The following is a 20,685-nucleotide window of genomic DNA, read 5'->3' on the forward strand; positions in this document are numbered from 1 at the left end:
GATCCCATTTGTCAATTTTGGCTTTTGTTGCCATTGCTTTTGGTGTTTTAGACATGAAGTCCTTGCCCACGCCTATGTCCTGAATGGTATTGCCTAGGTTTTCTTCTAGGGTTTTTATGGTTTTAGGTCTAACATGTAAGTCTTTAATCCATCTTGAATTAATTTTTGTATAAGGTGTAAGGATGGGATCCAGTTTCAGCTTTCTACATATGGCTAGCCAGTTTTCCCAGCACCATTTGTTAAATAGGGAATCCTTTCCCCATTGCTTGTTTTTGTCAGGTTTGTCAAAGATCAGATAGTTGTAAATATGTGGTATTATTTCTGAGGGCTCTGGTCTGTTCCATTGGTCTATATCTCTGTTTTGGTACCAGTACCGTGCTGTTTTGGTTACTATAGCCTTGTAGTATAGTTTGAAGTCAGGTAGCATGATGCCTGCAGCTTTGTTCTTTTGGCTTAGGATTGACTTGGCGATGTGGGCTCTTTTTTGGTTCCATATGAACTTTAAAGTAGTTTTTTCCAATTCTGTGAAGAAAGTCATTGGTAGCTTGATGGGGATGGCATTGAATCTATAAATTACCTTGGGCAGTATGGCCATTTTCACGATATTGATTCTTCCAACCCATGAGCATGGAATGTTCTTCCATTTGTTTGTGTCCTCTTTTATTTCATTGAGCAGTGGTTTGTAGTTCTCCTTGAAGAGATCCTTTACATCCCAATTCCTTTCTAAATAACATACGTTTTGTAATGCTCTTTTGACTGTCCTGAAATAAAATTCGTATGTGACATTAATAAAATCTACCTATACACATACTTTTAAAAAAATTCTTATACTACTGTAATATAAAGGAGAATACAAGTAATTAAATATAAATGCTACTATTTAGGTATGTAAACACTTAGATGTGACCGCACTTGATGACATAATAAAATAGTCAGAGGCATATAGAATCATCAAAATTGTAACAGCTACAAATGCAGTGTCAACAGGTATGTTGTATTGTTTATCTAAACCCCTTGATTGGTGTTATTGCCAATGACATGGTCTTTTACAATAGTGACTAGCTCTTGGTAGAGTTTGGAGCAAAATAAAGTACAATTCTTCCTTCAGTTTTTCTGTGTTCTCATATTATTGCTATATGGAAAAGCATTTTGTCTTTATATGTGAAATAAAGTTACATATGACAGACTCAGATATAATTATCTGGGTCTAGACTCAAATAATTATAAGTAGTTTTTTTACCCTGTGAATATCTGGTAGGACATTCAAAATTGTGTGGGACAGTTCTTCATTGGGTGAGACTGTCCCACTTATTTCAGGATGTTTAGTATTCGTGGTCCCTGCCTATCAATACTACAGTGTCCTCAAGTGAACCAGAAACTCTTTCGCAAATTTCTTTTTTTTTTTTTTTTTTTTTTTTGAGACAGAGTCTCGCTCTGTCGCCCAGGCTGGAGTGCAGTGGCGCAATCTCGGCTCACTGCAAGCTCCGCCTCCCGGGTTCACGCCATTCTCCTGCCTCAGCCTCTCCGAGTAGCTGGGACTACAGGCGCCCGCCACCACGCCCGGCTAATTTTTTGTATTTTTAGTAGAGACGGGGTTTCACCGTGGTCTCGATCTCCTGACCTCGTGATCCGCCCGCCTCGGCCTCCCAAAGTGCTGGGATTACAAGCGTGAGCCACCGTGCCCGGCCTTCTTTCGCAAATTTCTAAAACATTCTAGGACAAGAGGGTAACTGCTTCCGTTGAGATCCATTGTTACAAACTGTGTTTGTCATAGATATTGAATTCCTGTGTTTTTTATGATAAAAATTCTTTGGTAGCATTTCCATCCAGTTTTTTAACTTTCACACATTTGGAATTATATTTTCTTCCTTCATCTTTCATATCTAGTCAGTTATTAGTTGAATACACTTATTAGTCGAATTTTGAATTAATAGCATATTGTGATTGGACGACCACTAGTTTGCAGACAGATGTCAGTTTGAAGAATGTCCATTTTCAGTCTGCGGTGAGAATGAACACAAAAACTGAGAGTAGGTGCTTAAAAACTTCCATAGCAGTTTGACATTGCCAAGGCATCTAAGTGCATGATTTTTGTATTTTACAAAATTATCATATTACAAATATATACATCCTTTATCAGAGATTTTTTGAGAAGCATTGATATAGACCAGTAATTTTCAAACCTTTTAAAAGGTGTAAAGCATTTCAACACTTTTATCAAACCAAACCTTATATGGAAGCTCAATGTGTAAAATTCATGAAAGCGCCCTTCTCTTTAGAACTTCTCTGGGCCTGAAGACCCCTAAACTCCTACAGTGGCCCCCTCAGTGCCACCATGGACCCTCTAGGGCTTTTCAGAGCAAGGTCTGAAATCCACTGGCTTATAGAGATCATCACACTTTTTTTTTTTTTTTTTTACTACTAATAGAATTAGGGCTTAATTTATATCCCATGACAGATAAAGGATTTTTCCTAATTTGTAAATTTATCTTATCAATTGTTATAAAAGGCGCATGCACACGCACACAACATTGAAAATCAATGACTGGAATGTTGAGTGTCTACCTTTATAACGTTTTCCCCTGGAATTGTTTATCAAATTTTCATTTGTCTTCGATGTCTATGAGGCCTTCCTACCCGTGGAATGGCTTTTCCCACTGGCAGCCACAGGCCTCTGCCTCAGTTTCGCTTTTTATTCTGTTGTTTTGTAGAGGTGACTCTGAGCCTTCCAAAGTGAATTTTGTTTATACAACGCCACTTGTATTTTAGGTAAATCCATCCTAAATACATTTTTCAAATTTGGTTAAAAATGCTCATAAGGTAATTCACAGAAAGATCGTATTTTAACATTGATACTGTAGATCTGATTATTTCCCTCAGTTGCTTGAAATTCTCCAAATTATTCTTACCACAAAGTCCAAAAACTATTCTAAACTTGTCTCTGTCTTCCTATATAACCAGATGTCTCACCTATTTTTCCCTGTTTCCTGCTCTCTCCAGCCACATTGTCTTTTTCGGTTTGTTTGTTATTTTTTTGTAAGTGCCTAGTTTTTTCTTATTTCAGGATTCTTGCACGTTCTCTTCTCCTACCTAACTCCCTCTTTTTTATTTAAAGAAATTTTAGCTTAAACATCATCTTGGGGAATTTTACCCTATCTCCTTCACTAGCTTAGTGTTCTGTACTTTTTCTATATTTTTCTTCGTGTCATCACAATTGAAATTAAATAATTTTTGTGTATAATTCTTCATTTGTGTGTTCTTCCTATAGACATCTCCATGCGTGTAGGAACAGTGTCTATGTTATCACTATATTCCCTCTGTCTAGTAGAGTGTCCAACACATAGGAGATAATAAATAATTGTGGAAGAGTTATTGATATAGTATAAAGTCTTAATTTTTTTTTAGGTTAAAGAAAGACCTGATGTGGGAGTTTATATCAAAGATTTATCAGCTTATGTGGTAAATAATGCTGATGATATGGATAGAATTATGACGCTAGGCCACAAAAATCGTAAGTATAGTGTGTAATTGTGATTAAGCATCTGTGTGTCGAGTAGGCTGGTTTAGAAGCAAATTTGGTATATGGCAGTTTACCCTGTAGAGACTGGATTTTTTAGGTTTCTTGAAAACCATTCCACTTTGATTATTTACCATGTAGAGAGCATATATGAATGAAAGGTATCACAAGTCATTTTCCATGCCGAGCAAAGTTTTGTTTCTTTTTAGTAGTGCAAATCTATGCAACTCTCATACAGCTGTCTCTTGGTAGCTATAATAGTAAAATTGGTAATGTTTATTGAGCTCTTAGTGGAGAGTGCTTGTGCTAAGTGCTTCATAAGGATGCTCTCTTAGTCCTCGCAGGAGACTATGAAGACATTAAATTCTTACTTTATGAATGAAGAAAGTGAGACTTAGTTTAAGTAACTTGTCTAAGTACTATAACTACTAAGTGGTAGAGTGAGTGATCACACCTAAGCCATAGCCACACATGGTGGCTCATGCCTGTAATCCCAGCAACTCGGGAGGCTGAACTGGGAGGGTCATTTGAGGCCAGGAGCTTGAGACCAGCCTGGACAATAGGGAGCCCCTGTCCTAAAGAAACCCACCCAGAAGAAACCCAAAAAACCTAGGCCAGTAGTCTGCATTAACTAGGCACTGTAATGCTTCCCCTTTGTTGACAAGAAAAGCAAAACAAAATTTAAATTAAAAAATTGCATTCTTTTTAGTAATTGTGTCATGTTTTTAGTCTAAAGAGTAAGAAGCTTCAGCGGTATTATACAGATGCCTCAAACCTGGTACTGGTGATGCAGCTAATAGCATTTAGAAATTAGAGGTGAAAAGGCTGGTCGCGGTGGCTCACTCCTGTAATCCCAGCGCTTTGGGAGGCTGACTTGTCTAAGGGCAGCCTGGCCAACATGGTGAAACCCCGTCTCTACTAAAAATACAAAAATTAGCTAGGAGTCGTGGTGGGTGCCTGTAATCCCAGTTACTCGGGAGGCTGTGGCAGGAGAATCGTTTTAACCAGGAAGACAGAAGTTGCAGTGGACCGAGATTGAGCCACTGCGCTCAAACTTGGGCAACACAGCAACCGAAAAAAAAAAAACACCAGGGATTAGAGGTAAAAGATGAGAAATAGGAAATGAAAAATTTTTTATAAGTTTCTATGACTTGACGATAGATCTGTCAAACCCAAGGAAATCAAACAACAAAACTTAAAAAATCATTTACATTCTTATGAACCAATTAATAGAAAAAGACCAAATCTTAATAGAAAAACTAGCAAGAAATACGTATGTTATTCGTAGAAGAACTAAGCACAGCAATAAGTATGTGAAAGGCTGTATAACTTCACAACTAATCAGGAAAATGCTAAAGCAAGATAGAGAGAGATGTTTCACTCATCAGATTAGATGAAGGATATGTAGGTTGGTGAGACTTTGAAGAAATGGGCACTGAGGATGGAATATAAATTGGTGCAGCCTATTTGAAGGGCAATGTTAACAGTATCTGTTGACATTTTAAAATACATTCCTTTTGACTCTGTGTTTCTAATTTTAGACATTGTGGAAAATATTTTTAGATGTAACAATCTAAATAACCTTCAGTAAAACACTGATTATGTAAATGATGGCACAAAAATACCATAGACTGTAATAAAGCTGTTAAAAACAATGAGTTAGGCTGGGTGTGGTGGCTCATGCCTGTAATCCCAACATTCTGGAAGGCCAAGGTGGGCAGATTTCCTGACCTCAGGAGTTTGAGACCAGCCTGTGCAACATGGCGAAACCCCATCTCAACTAAAAATACAAAAAAATCAGCCAGACGTGGTGTCTTATGCCTATAATCCCAGCTACTTGGGATGCTGAGGCAGCAGAATTGCTTGAACCTGGGAGGCAGAGGTTGCAGTGAGCCAAGATAGCACCACTGAACTCCAGCCTGGGCAACAGAGGAAGACTCTGTTTCAAAAACAAAACAAAACAATACCAAAAAAACAAGCTGAGCGCGGTGGCTCATGCCTATAATCCTAGCAATCTGGGTGGCTGAGGCTGATGGATCACTTGAGGCCAGGAGTTTGAGACCAGCCTGGCCAACCTGGTGAAACCCCGTCTCTACTAAAAATACAAAAATTAGCTGGGCGTGGTGGTGCGCACCTGTAATCTTAGCTACTCAGGAGGTTGAGGCCGGAGGATCACTTGAACCTGGGAGGTGGAGGTTGCAGTGAGCCGAGATTGCGCCACTGCACTCCAGCCTGGGTGACAGAGGGAGACCGTCTCAAACAAAACAACAAAAAAGCCCAGTCAGGTAAATGTGCCTACACAGACCTGGAAGATTTTCAAAGTATGTTTGTCAGTGGGGGGAAAAAAGCAAATTGTAGAACAGTATGTATGTACTGCCTTACCCTATTTATTTATATGTGAAAAATTGTTAAACCATATATTTATTTGGGCAGTGTGGGTGTGTTTGTGTCTACATGTGTGTATATAAAATACAAAATGAAAGGACAGATTGTAGTGGTTACCTTTAGAGAAGGAGAAATAAAATTGGGGAGAAGGAATGTCAGGAGCTTTCACTTTATGCTTTCTATATGCTTTTATTAAAAAAATTTAAATACCAGAAATATGTTAATTATTGGTTATTAAAAATTTTAACACAAGATTTCATTCATAGAATGAAATTAATTTAATTCTCAGGTAGTTAATTGGAGCTTTTGGTCACTTCATTAAAGACTACCCTTTTAATGTTTAAATTCTAAAATCAAAGCTTGCACAGAAAAGTTCTGCATCAGTGTGTAGTAGGAAGATAATTTTGGCATTGAGTAAAATTGACAATTTTAAAATACTTTGGAATTTAAGAAAAAAACTAATACAGGTCTATTGTAAAAAATGTTTTTTATTTACACAATACATTCATATATTTACACATGCAAATACTTTGCATATTTTGAATGGATTTTTTTTTTTTTTTACAGAAGTAGGATTATGTTATGTATTTCTTTCTAACTTGCTTTTATTTTTAATTTATATGTTATGGGCATTTTTCCATGTCTTTAGATCTACCTTATTTTTTGTAATGCTGCACTGAATATTGTTGTATTGTCTAACATATGTGTGCAAGTATTCCTGTGGTTTATATGTTCAAGCTGGAGTGCAGTGGCGCAATCTCAGCTCACTGCAACCTCCACCTCTCAGATTCAAGCGATTCTTGTGCCTCAGCCTCCCAAGTAGCTAAAATTGTCTTTATTATTTTTTGCTTGCTACAGTACACCAGCGTGCATAATTCTCTTTAGACAGCTAAATCAGCAATAAATTTTCCAATTACTTAATGTGGTTTTTTGGGTGTAAATTAGTCATTTTTTAGGCAGTATTACTTGGGATTGAAATTATTTTTTGCTAAAGTTATGTCTTTAATATGAGAAACCTTACAAATTTGTTTGTTATCAACAAAGTATAAGAGAAATTTCAGTGGCTAAGGGTAGTGGCTAAGGCTATGGGTAGTGGCTAAGTACACACCCATGCCTTTATGGTTTAGCCATGCTCTCTGGCTTTTGATTCTGATAAAATTAAGTATTTTAAACTGCTCAGGATGTTTATTTTTAAAGGCACTCTCTGCTGCACTTTTAAAGGATTTCTTTTATTTATTAAAGGTTCTGTTGGTGCAACTAATATGAACGAACATAGTTCCCGTTCCCATGCCATCTTTACAATTACTATAGAATGCAGTGAAAAAGGCATTGATGGTAACATGCATGTCAGGATGGGGAAGCTCCATCTTGTAGATCTTGCTGTAAGTAACAGGACACTGCTTAAGGAATAACTCTTTCTTGTGATCCATTTATTTTATAAATGAATGAAAATTAAAGTGAAAAGGTATGATTTACATATGATTTTTAAGGTGTTACTTGTGTAAGTTTATTATTTATTATGGAACATTTCAAATGTATATGAAAGTATATAGAATAGTATAGTGATCCCCCATAGACTGATCACCCAACTCCCGACAATCAGCTCATGGCTAATCTTGTTTCATGTACTCTCACCCACTTCTTCCCTTCCTATATTATTTTGAAGTGAATTCAGGCATCATATCAGGTTTTTTTAATGTTACATTACTTTTTAATAAAACCTTGGGAAGAATATTCTGTTTTTTAAAAAATTTTAGCTTTACTTTCATCTCTGTTTATTGCTAGGGTTCAGAAAGACAGGCAAAAACTGGAGCTACTGGACAGCGCCTAAAGGAAGCTACAAAAATCAATCTTTCACTTTCCACCCTTGGTAATGTAATTTCTGCCTTGGTCGATGGAAAAAGCACTCATGTGCCTTATCGTAACTCTAAATTGACTCGTCTTCTTCAGGATTCCTTAGGAGGAAATTCAAAAACCATGATGGTAAGACTTAATTGGTGATATAGTTAACATCAGGCAAATTTAAGATTCTAATTTATGCCAATAATTGATATGTATCACATTTTTTAAACTTGATTATTTTACTTTTTTTGACTTGTGGTTGTCCTTTCTGTGGTACACTCATGTGTATTAGCCCATAATAGTGTCCTTTGGAAGCTCTTGTGGTTGACACTGTCATTTTCAAGAAGGCCAAGGGTGCATATGTGCTTTAAATAGTTTTTGATGTATTTCTAATGGTAGTATTAATTTTAACTCTGTCAAGTGTAAAATGATTTGTTTCATATTTCTAATTCAATAGTGTGCAAATATTGGGCCAGCAGATTACAATTATGATGAAACTATCAGTACATTACGATATGCCAATCGTGCTAAGAATATTAAAAATAAAGCTAGAATTAATGAAGATCCAAAGGATGCTTTGCTGCGTCAGTTCCAGAAAGAAATAGAAGAACTGAAAAAGAAGCTTGAAGAAGGTAGCTTTTCCTCAAAATATTAATCTTTATGTTGGCTAAAAATACATTGTTGAACCACCAAGTGTTCTAACAAAAGCCCTCTGTTAAACCTTTTTTGAGCCTCTAACATTGGTAGTTAAATGAATATTTCTAGAAAGTGACTTGGTACTTACATACTTTCCCATTTTCATATTAAGCTTAAGTAAAATTACATAATATTTGTATGTGGTTTTTTAAAAGCATTCCCATGATGTTTTGTAGATTTCATAGGACCACGTGTTAAAGAATGAGTGTTTATTTGTCTCTGTATAAGAGCAAATTCTACAATGTAGGTATTTAGGTGAAAATGACCAGAATTCTGGCATTGCAATCAATATCAGCTCAGTATTGTTTGAAGTAAAGAAACATATTAGACAGTCATGAGTAAACCAAGTTTGCTATAAGGAAAAATGCATTGCATGACCTTTAAAATATCCTTTCATACCTAAATTTGAACATGAGATTGTATTTTGGAAATTCTTTTCCAACAATATCATGCTAGAAAGTTGGAAAATTTGAAGATCTTATTTATGAGAGTGAGACGCTTCCCAGTCATTAAGTGCTCAGTAATTCCTTGCACGTTAATGCAAGAAACAGATCCTTTCTGATTGGTACAGAGCTCCTTTGCGAACCACGTAAACAGGGCTTTGGTTTCAAAGCACCTTTGTAGTCTTTGAGGAGACCGACTAGATCAGAGGTGAAATTCAGAGACGCCAGCATCACAAAAGTTTAGAGAAGGTACTTATTTAGTAAACAAGTAGTTATTGAGGAAAAGCAGTAAGAGAACTGTTAGATAATGAAATTTGGTGTTTTAATTGTGACCACTAGGTGGTATTTATAGCCAGTATGTTTTAAAGATTTTTAATTTCTTAGCGATGTTAATAGTGAGTGCATACTTTTATTTTGCTGACTTTATGTTTTACATTTTTTTGTTGTGGTAAAATATACATAACATAAAATTTATCATTGTAACCATTGTTAGTTAAGTGTACAGTTAGTGGCATCAAGTATATTCACATTGTTGTGCAACTGTCACCACTATTCATTTCTAGAACTTTTTCATCATCCCAAACAGAAATGCTGTGCCCATTAAGTAGTAACTTCCTATTCTCTTCTCCCCCTAGTCTCTGGTAACCACTATTCTACTTTCTGTCTCTATGAATCTGACTATTCTAGGTACCTCATATAAGTAAAATCATAGAGTATCTACTTGTGACTGGCTTATTTCACTTAACAGAACGTTGAAGTTTCATCCATATTGTAGCAAGTGCCTGAATTTTATTCCTTTTTAAAAAATTGTGGTTAAGCTTGCATAACATAAAGTTTACCATCTTAACCACATTGAAGTCTACATTTCTGTGGCATTACATTCACATTGTTCTTCAGTTACCCATCTCCAGTTTTCTTCTTGCAAAATTGAAACTTTGTACTCATTAAACAGTATATATCCATTCCTCCCTTCCTGTAGTTCCGGCCAACAACTATTCTGCCTTGTCTATGAATTTGACTGCTCTGGGTATCTTACGAAAGTGGTATTGGTGGGGCGCAGTGGCTCACGCCTGTAATCCCAGCACTTTGTGAGGCCGAGGCGGGTGGATCAGTTGAGGTCAGGAGTTCGAGACCAGCCTGGCCAACATGTTGAAACCCCATCTTTATTGAAAATACAAAAATTAGCTGGGCATGGTGGCTCTCGCCTGTAATCCCAGCTACTTGGGAGGCTGAGGCAGGAGGATCACTTGAACCCGGAAGGTGGAGGTGGCAATGAGCCGAGATTATGCCACTGCACTCCAGCCTGGGTGGCAGAGTGAGACTCCCATCTCAAAAAAAAAAAAAAAAAGTGAAATGCAGCATTTGTCTTTTTGTGACTGGCTTATTTCATTTAGTATAATGCCTTCAAGGGTCATCCATGTTGTAGAATGTATCAGGACTTCTTTTTAATTCTGAATAACATTCCATTGTGTATGTACTACATTTTGTTATCCGTTCATCCACCAATGGACAGTTGGTTCCTTCCACCTTTTGGCTGTTGTGAATAATGCCGCTATGAACGTGGTTATACAAATACCTCTTTGAATTCTTGTTTTACCATTTTTTGGGTGTGTACCCAACAATGGAATTGCTGGATTCTATGATAATACTGTTTTTAATACATTTCAGTTTATTTTTGCTCTTATGACATTTCTTTTTATAATCTAGTTAATGGAGTTGATCATATCAACAATAAAAAAGTAGGCAATAGCATTAAAATAATAATTTTTAAACTTAAAAATTATTGTAGGCTATATGCAACTGGCAAACATGATATGGAGAGTTCCTATCTACCCTTCACCCAGCTTTACTTCATGTTAACATCTTTTATAAGCATACAACAGTTATTGAAACCAGGAAATTTACATTGATATAGTCTTATTAACTAATCTGTGGACTTCATTCAAATTTGGCCAGTTTTCCTTCCAGTGCCTTTTTTTTCCTGGTCCAGGATACAATCCAGGATCGCACATTGCATTTATTTGTCATGCTTTCTTTGTTTTTTTTGTTGTTGTTGTTTTTTGTTTTTTGTTTTGAGACGTAGTCTCGCTCTGTTGCCAGGCTGGAATGCAGTGGCACAATCTCAGCTCACTGCAACCTCTGCCTCCCTGTTCAAGCGATTCTCCTGCCTCAACCTCCTGAGTAGCTGGGACTGCAGGCACGTGCCACCACGCCCAGCTAATTTTCGTATTTTTAGTAGAGACAGGGTTTCACCATGTTTGCCAGGATGGTCTTTATCCTCTGACCTCGTGATCTGCCCGCCTCGGCATCTCAGAGTGCTGGGACTACAGGCGTGAGCCACCACGCCCAGCCATGTCATGCCTTCTTAATGACGATGTCTAGCACACTTATTCTTCAGTCTAATTCCCCAGTCTTTCTTGATGTTGACATTTTTGAAGAGTACTGGTCATATATTTTTTGAATGTTCATTAATTTGGGTTTGTCTACTTTTATAATGACCCTGCAAAGTTTCTCCACTGCAAATCTATTGTGTTATTTTTCCATTTGTAATTAACATGTATGTTGTGGGGGATAATTTGAGACTGCAAAGGTCCTGTTTCTCGTCATACTTTCTCCTACTATTTTTAGTATGCATCAATAGTTCTTGCCTGCAACAATAATCTTGTGGCATTTGCTCCATGTTATTTTCTATTCTCATCATTCCTTCTTTGTTTAGTGTTTAGGATTCTATTGTAAGGAAGAACAGCCCCTTCATTCCCATTTGTTTATTTATTCAAGTATTTATCGTATTTAGATCATGGATTATAATCCAGCATTATCATTATTTATTTTGTTCGTTGAATTGGCCCAGCTTTGGCTATTATGAGATCCTTCAGAGTAGTTCCTGTATTCTTTCAGCATGTGCTCATCAGTTTTTTTGAGCATTTGATTGCTTTTTGTCACTACAGAAGGTTTTAGGTTTATCTTGTGTCTTCCTTGCCCAACCTTAGAATCATTCACTTCTCTCTAGTCCCTTTTGTAGAAGAATGGTATTTAGAAACCCAGTTTTGGGCACTAGCTATGCTCATTACTACCAAGATGTCATTGTTTCTAAGCCCAAAGAACAAAATATTTTTCAGAAATTTGTTCTCCCAAGACTCTGTGTTCCTTTCCATCTTGTACTTACAGGTACAATTGTTACCTGGTTGTGATTAGAGTATATTTTACTTTTTTCTCCTGTATTTTATTTTGTTAGAGATTTCATATGTAAACAGTGGCATTTAAAAATAGCTAATTTGAAGATGATATAGTGCTGATCTGTTTTATTGGCTTCATCCTTCCTTTTTAATTTTTTTTTATGTTTAAGTTAATGTGTAGTTAACACTATCTTTGTGTAAATAAGCACTTCTTTTTTTGAAAATATCTTGTGATACAGTCCTAAAAGTGGGATCACTGTTACATGACAGTTCTGTGTCTCTTAAAAATACAGATTGAGTGAATTATTTGAAATCTTAGGAAGCTGTTTTAGAAGAAATTGTTCCTCAAAAGTGATCACATTTTTAAAAGACTGAATTAGTAACTCTACCACATAATTTATATATATATTTAAAATTATACATAAAGAAATGATTTGAATATTTTTATTTTTTTTTGAGACAGAGGCACTCTCTTGTTGAGGCTGGAGTGCAGTGGTGCCATCTCGGCTCACTGCAACCTCTGCCTCCCGGGTTCAAGTGATTCTCCTGCCTCAGCCTCCCAAGTAGCTGGGATTACAGGTGCATGCCACCAAGCCCAGCTAATTTTTGTGTTTTTAGTAGAGATGGGGTTTTGCCATGTTGGCCAGGCTGGTCTCAAACTCTTGGCCTCAAGTGATCTGCCTGCCTCAGCCTCTTAAAGTGCTGGGATTACAGGCGTGCGCCACCTTGCCTAGCCGGAATGTTTTGAAATTTTAAGTGGGTCAGAATTTAACTTCTCTTTAGAGACTTTAAAGTCTTTTTGGACATCTTACCTGTTTCTGAGATTGGCATATCCGTTATACTCTCTAGGAGCGTTTAAATAGTATTTAAATTCGTTGTTTGCAGTAACAAAAACCTGAGGAAGAAAGTTGATATACGTATTTCCTAAATAGCTAATGACTTGGTACAGGATAAAAAACATTGTATTAAATTTCTGTCCAAGGAGAAGAAATATCAGGCTCTGATATCAGTGGGTCAGAGGAAGATGATGATGAAGAGGGTGAGGTTGGAGAAGATGGAGAGAAAAGGAAAAAAAGAAGGGGTAAGTTCTGTTTCGTAATCTGATTTGTACAAATTAGGTGGTTTCACAAGGTGGTAGAGTGCATGACTTTTATTTTGCCGTTATCTGTTTAATATATTAGGTAACAATTAGAACAGAAGATGTATGCCATTTACCTGGTTAACTTTGCATTTTTTTCTCCTGTATTGATCCGTTTATAGCTGACTTTGAATATATGTTCTGTTTTTTTAGAATTTAGAATTGTAAGACTATAATAGTGGGTATGCCATTTTAAAATTTCCTGTGGGTTTTAATTTTATGCAGGGACTTACATCTGTGTTAGGAACCTAAGTTTTTTTGTTTGTTTGTTTGTTTGTTTTGAGACGGAGTCTCATTCTGTCGCCCAGGCTGGAGTGCAGTGGTGCGATCTCGGCTCACTGCAACCTCCACCTCCCGGGTTAAAGTGATTCTCCTGCCTCAGCCTCCCGAGTAGCTGGGACTATAGGCGAATGCCACCTCGCCCAGCTAATTTTTTGAATTCTTAGTAGGGACGGGGTTTCACCGTTTTAGCCAGGCTGGTCTTGATCTCCTGACCTCATGATCCATCTGCCTCAGCCTCCCAAAGTGCTGGGACTACAGGCGTGAGCCACTATGCCTGGCTGGAGCCTAAGTATTTTAAGGAAATTAGGATAATGTGGAGTTTTTCCACAAACAAGATTAGTATTTAAAAGTCATTGAATTTTTAAATAGTAAATTTGTAAGGGGAATTCCATTTTTAAATTTAGTTCTTTTTCTTTATAAAATGTATTCTCATTCTCACCCTGTTGTGGGGGATTTGTTGCCACGTGTGAATTAAGACTGTTTATTATGATAAGAATATACATAATATGCAAATGAAATGGACATATTATAATGGCCTACATTTCAAACCTTTTTACCATAAATATTTATTTGAGAACTCTCTTCCATTAATGTCGTCATTGTTTTCAAGCTGGTGCATATTTTGTTTGTCTTATTAAAATGATTGTGCTGAAAATAAACCCATCACTGCTTGATTAGGAGTCCCAAATTTAAAAACTATAAAGATTTTGTAACTTCAAAAGACAGAAAAATAATGATTTATAGCAAAAATTGGCAAAATGTCTGCTGGCTAAATCCAGCTCACCACCTGTTTTTGTAAATAAAATTTTATTAAAACAGCCATGCTCATTTATATACATATGCTCTGTGGCTGCTTTCACATGAAGCCGTATGGCCTGCAAAGTCTCAACAGTTATCTCTCCTTTTGCAGAAAATGTTCACCTGATTTAGAGAAATTTTTTTTGTTCACACCTAGTTTTTCACAGAGTAGATTATTATTTTCAAAGCTAAAGCTGATAACAGATTTGTTAAAAATAAAATTTTAAATAGAAAAATGCCAGTGTTTAATATGTTAAAATATTTAACAATAATATATCTTCCTTCCAGGCTTAGAAATTTAAAAATTTTCAGTGAGCCTTTTGAAAGTTTTGCTATCAAACCTTAAACATATTTGATAGTTTGATATTTTGGAGGGATAGAGACTGAAAGTGGAGACAGACTAACCTATTATGAAGGGTAATTTATCACTCCTATAATATTTATTGTGTATGACTTTGAGTTTTAAAACTCCATTCCTTTAACTTATCAACCTAAATAGTTTCAGTAGACTAAAATCTCACCAAATGACTTCTTTATTTTTTATTCTTGTCATTTCAACCCTTTGAATGATTAGGCTTTAGGTGACCAGTAGGATCTGCCCACAGTAGTTGCTTAAAGCATTACACTTTCTAATTCCTCTGTATGGCTTTGTAAAGTAGAGAATATTGGATAAACTACCAGGACTGGTTTTTCGGAAAGTAAATTTTGGTTCTTTAATACAAAGCTTGATTGTCCTTTAAAATTTTTTTCTCTGAAAACTGAATTTTTCTCTGTGTGTGTGTTCATTTTCTTGTTTCCTCTTTCTTTGGTTCCCGTTGGGTTCATTTCTTTGTTTTCCAGGCAGTAGCAGCAGCAGTAGTTCAGACTCCACATGTTCTGTCATAGAGAAACCTCTGGATAAGTTCTTGCCTAGTGAGTGGTAGCTCTTACATTCTCTTACAGAGCTTTGGCTTTTCCATAACCCATGGGCTTCATTTGAGCAATGCTGCACCACTCCCTGTCATTACCTAAAGAATACATGTTGGATTCCTCAGGAGAACAAAGCATGTGATGATTCCTCCACCCCCTTTCATTGCTTCCAGTTAATCATAATTGTTAAAACATAGGCTTTAGCTTATGTTTGAGACAATGGAAGAGAGATTCATGCTTTTGCAATTGAGATAATGTAAAGAGAGCTAGTAAGCTGTATGAAAGAATAATTCTTATGCTTATTTTTTAGGTTTCATGACACATTTCTAATCCTGCTCAGAATAAGGGACACGTAACACCAAATCTTGTATTTCTAAAAGTACAAATTATACTTGAAGTACACCAGTGCCCATTATAACATGTCGTACAATTACAAAGTTTTTACACTTTGGTGTCCTATTCTTAGTGGTAGTTTAAGATTAAAGGCTCCCAAATAAAGAAAAACATAAAGCTTGAAGCAAGTAAAGATGAATTGAATAGTGTTTTATTTCAAATGGGCATTTATCCATATTTCTAAATTACCTGATAGATTTTAAGAAAATTTATTTATTTATTTATTTATTTATTTTGAGACGGAGTCTTGCTCTGTCGCCTAGGCTGGAGTGCAGTGGCGCAGTTTTGGCTCACTGCAAGCACTGCCTCCTGGGTTCACGCCATTCTCCTGCCTCAGCCTCCTGAGTAGCTAGGACTACAGGTGCCTGCCACCACAACTGGCTAATTTTTGTATTTTTAGTAGAGACGGGGTTTCACCGTGTTAGCCAGGATGGTCTCGATCTCCTGACCTTATGATCCGCCCGCCTCGGCCTCCCAAAGTGCTGGGATTATAGGTGTGAGCCACTGTGCCCGGCTGATTTTAAGAAATTTTCTAAGGTGTGATTAGAGAATGCAGAATCACGAGAATTTTATGCAGGATCCATCGAGACTTATTTCAAACTTAAAGGCTTTTGTTAAAACCTAATTTAATTAAGTTGAAAAGTGTTACTTAATTTAATTTATTTATATTTTATTTTCAGAAGAAAGGGGAGTAGTGTTGCTTTCTTGTACCAGCCTGCAGCTTACTGTCTTTTAAAGCATTATCTGTATACTTACCCTTTCAAAACTAATGACAAAAATAATTGCTTATTGTTGTTATGCTTTTAGCTTTCTAAAAGAAGAATTCCAAGAATATTAGAAATCTCTTTCTCTATTGACAATTTGTAGGCAAGTTACCAAAACAATTCATTTCAAAGGATAATTTGTAAAATACTTGGAATTGCATTAGAAACCACATAGAGGTATTACTTTGTATAATAAACTGTGAAATATGAGAAAATATTTGAATGGGAGGCATTGCAATTTAGTTTTCTGTTTTAAAACTTAATTCTTAAAGAGTAGTTATATGGAAGTATGCTATGAAATGAGTTGTACTTTGTTCAATTCAAGAAGTTTTAATTCCTATTTGCATACCTAGCACATAATTTTTTTGTTGTAATGTGGGCGTGTCGGTGAAGTGGAGAGATGGTTGTCCTAGCGTGTGGTTGCTGTGTGTAACTTGTGTGTACCCTCCCTTTCAAATATCTGAATGACCTTTTTAAAAGGTGTTTCTTGCTTGAGTCATTAATTGGCAGTGATTCCTATAGAATCATTGTTTATAATTACCCTTAAAAATCTACTAATAGAGGGAATGTAAGTTTGTTACTGTACAGGTATACTTCATTTTATGTAATAATTTTATTTTCTGAAGAAAAAAAAAAAAAAAAGCCCTTAATCCGGTTGGGAAATCGAATGTATTGGGAGGACTTGCGTCTTTAAAAATTCATTAGACCTTTCTGTTAATCAAATAATCAGTGGAAATTACTGTAATCTAATTTATCTGTTTGATTGGTTCAGGTTTTTGTGTTAGATTTTCTTAAAGTGAAGCATGCCTATAATAGATCCATATACTAAAAGAAATATTGAATTGGGACATTTTTGATATGGACAGTGTGAATTTTGTCACTTTAAACGTACTAGTTGTTAAAATTGCCTTAATTTTCTGTTTTGCCCTTTTAGATAGCTTCCCAGATCTTAGCAGGTTCCTATTTCCATGTCTTCTGTTAGCATAACCACATGGTGTTGAACTGTGACCTTTGCAGGACTTGGGCAATCAGTGTGAGATCTTGAGATTGACTTGAGTTATAATCTAAGACTAAGTTAACTTTAATATGCTTGCTGAAATGACATCTCTCATTGTGTTGAATATGCTTTCTTTTTACATGGGCTCTATTTGAGTTTTGATAACGGTTTGATTTTTACTTCTACACTTTAATGAATGCTATTATATATTTTTCTTTGTTTCACAAGAGAAATAATGTTTTCCTTTTTTTCCTCCTCATCTCTGTGCATATTGCTTCCTGTCTGCGATTTGCTTACTACTTCTTATTGCAAGATCAAGCAGGTTGGTGTGATTGATTTGCACTCCACATGGTACAATTATTTATCCTATAAAGAACTATGTTATTTAAATACATTAAATTTTTAAAATTTAGTAGTTTTTTACCAGGTAAGTATCTATCTTTTGTATTTTTAACAATCTTTCAACTTTAGCTTTTAAAAAGAACTTCATTTTTTTTCCCTAAATTCTTAAAGACTCATTAAGCCAAAGTTTGGAAATACAAGTGTAAATTATTTCACGTTCAAACATTTTTCTCCGTTTTTCTTAAAGCCAAGAATCAAATGCCTGGCTATGCCATGGTTGCTTATGTAATAAAAATGAAATTAATTCAATTAGGACTGCCCTGAAGTTCTTCCCCTTTAACTTACCCTGGCCAGTTCACCTTCACAATATTGGTTACAGCACATGGCAAAGGGCAATACAATAAAAAAATGTTGCTACTTATGTCTGGTTTAATTAAGTACTGTTTATGGCATTAACTTTTAAAAATATTTATTTGCCTGAAATTTTGTGCTGAATTTTATTATGTGTTGTTAGAAATAGATTTCTTTTTTGTTTGATTGGTTTGTTTAAGAAGGTTTTTTTAAAAAAAAGTCCTTTAAAAAATACACATAAAAGTGAGTTTTACTGATGTCACATTTTTAAATACCTGGTTAGGAGAGTTAGCACATGTTCACGTTTAGCTTAAAATATTATTTGTAGAGAAATATAATGATTTCTCAGAGTGATTCTGGCTAAAGTAATATGTTACTTAAATATTAGGCTTTTGAAACTAACCCTGGCTATATATCTTTGATTGTCTTCATGGAAGTGTTACAAGACCACAATAAGATTTTTGCTGCTAAAGTATCAGTTTGGAAACATACCTGAATGGTTTTAAATTACTAATGTAATGCATTAATTCATGAACAGTTATGTGTCTTTGTATTTCTACATGTAAAATCTTTTTATTTTACTGCTTCTTAATGGGTTTTGAAACTGTTTTTAACTATTAAAACAATTAGAACCCTTGAAGCCTGTACATAATACTGTTCATATGTTGATTAGATCATTTCCTCTATACTGTTAGCATCAGTGTCTTCATGCATTTATTATTTTTGTCTTAACATACGTCCCATTTTGTCTTTAAATATTTATAATTCTGAGGTGGAAAGGAAGTTACACTTTTTTAAATGTATATACTTACTATATACCTGAACTGATACTTTTCTCCTTCACATTTCTAAGACATAGTATAACTGATGGGAAGTAGTTTGGGAATAGTAGTTAAATTATTTTAAAGTTATTTTTTAACAGCTAATTCAAAAGATTCAATACAGATGACTGTGCCAAACAAGCCAGTAAATAGAATCAATCTACATCCTGACTTTTGGAATGCAATGAATCACACCACACCAAAGCATGAATTTGGATCAGTGCTTTTATTTACTCTTTTATTTCATTTGTCTCGTGCCTTAGGTTTGCTTTGGACTTACAGTTCTATACAAATAATGTATTTTAAACCCTAGATTTTTTTTTACATAATTCTGTCATAAAGAGTTAAAGCCTATTAATGATTCTGCATTTCATAGTTCCTGAAAAAATATACTCAGTTATATATCTCCATCATAATTATTTTTCAGTTCTTTTTCCTTGTTAGGTGGTGGGGGGTTAGCTTTTGGGTGGAGACATTAACGATTTATAAACTCTTATGATTTACACTCTTCTTCTGTAGTTCTTTGGGAAGGAAGTTAAGAATGACAGAAAGGTTCTAGGGGAGCCTCAGACCAATTCTATGAAAAGTGTTAATTGGTTTTCTGAAGGAATGTATGTTTCTAAGAAACTGTATGACCAGAAATGAATTGTCTTTGATTCAGTTTCATCACCAGTTTAATAAGCTAGTTTTATTTTCTCTTTTTTTCATTTGGATTTTGTGATTTTGAAATTCATTAATCAACTTTCTTTGAGCACCTATTACATGTATGTAAAATGCTTTATTAGACATTATTAGCAAAAATAATCAATTGGAAGCCATATTCCAGCTTTATTAGTTGGTAGTATTTCTACTTATATTTGACACTTGACATGTTTACTCTGACTTAGGGAGCCTTCGGGTCCTGAGTTTGACATAATAACAAGCTATTTTAGTTGTTCCTTTAGTGTACGATGATATATCTTGACAGCTCAGCCACTGTGAAATGCTTGGTTAATTACTGTGTATGTAACTGTTACATAATTACGTAGTATGGAATTTTTTCCTTTAAAAGTATGCTGTGAAATAAAATACTTTAATGTTATTAAACAAAAATTTTAGAAAAACTCTGAAAAATATATTAAAACTACTTGATGTAAATTCTGCCTGATATTTTTATCTGTGCATTTTATACCTATATATGACTTTTATTTGTTTTATGTGAACTTGGGGAAAACATTTTAAGGAGTCTCTTGATTTTATACTTGGTTATCAGGAAAAAGTAACTGAAGAATCATGTTGCTTTTTTTTTAACCTATATTTGTTATCTGGGGACATATTTTTTTTTAATTTGGCTTTCCTGTTAGTCTTTCTTTTCCTATTATTTAGCTCATCTATTTTGCTTCTCTTTCACTTTTGTTCTTAGTTATCATTGTACAATTGGACAACAGGTTGAATTTAGCAATGAGTTATAAAGTTCTAGGAGCATAATAAATGGAAATGCATGATATTATTGGTTTGTTTCCTTAAAATATTGATAATTGGTTTTGTATTATTGAGGAGTGTAGGCATTTCTATATTGAAGGAGGTAATTTATATAAGTCTGAACATTGACTCATTTTAGTGATTGTTGCAATTAAATGATTCAAATAGGAAAAAAGAAAGTCTCCCCAGACAAGATGATTGAAATGCAAGCAAAAATTGATGAGGAGAGAAAAGCACTTGAAACAAAGCTCGACATGGAAGAAGAAGAAAGAAACAAAGCTAGAGCTGAATTAGAGAAACGGGAAAAAGATCTTCTTAAAGCCCAGTGAGTATTATTGAATTGAGATGAATTCATGATTTAAATTTGTGT

At 35.2% G+C, this 20,685-nt stretch overlaps 1 protein-coding gene across 5 annotated transcripts in view; it reads left to right on the top strand.

Annotated features, from left to right (window-relative positions):
- Nucleotides 1–20,685, top strand: part of KIF3A (kinesin family member 3A) — a 49,253-nt gene that overhangs the window by 13,878 nt on the left and 14,690 nt on the right. For 3 of the 5 annotated variants that reach the window (XM_058440517.1, XM_032156460.2, XM_058440516.1), the window contains exons 5-11: nucleotides 3,406–3,511; nucleotides 7,145–7,284; nucleotides 7,688–7,885; nucleotides 8,202–8,376; nucleotides 13,042–13,140; nucleotides 15,118–15,189; nucleotides 20,484–20,640. In XM_058440517.1, coding sequence (XP_058296500.1) covers nucleotides 3,406–3,511; nucleotides 7,145–7,284; nucleotides 7,688–7,885; nucleotides 8,202–8,376; nucleotides 13,042–13,140; nucleotides 15,118–15,189; nucleotides 20,484–20,640 — 947 coding nt within the window. The remainder of the gene's footprint in view (nucleotides 1–3,405; nucleotides 3,512–7,144; nucleotides 7,285–7,687; nucleotides 7,886–8,201; nucleotides 8,377–13,041; nucleotides 13,141–15,117; nucleotides 15,190–20,483; nucleotides 20,641–20,685) is intronic. The other 2 variants (XM_032156463.2, XM_058440518.1) reach the window with 1 other exon arrangement.

Source organism: Hylobates moloch, unplaced genomic scaffold (assembly GCF_009828535.3).
Source record: "Hylobates moloch isolate HMO894 unplaced genomic scaffold, HMol_V3 SCAFFOLD_6, whole genome shotgun sequence".
Classification (NCBI taxonomy): domain Eukaryota; kingdom Metazoa; phylum Chordata; class Mammalia; order Primates; family Hylobatidae; genus Hylobates; species Hylobates moloch.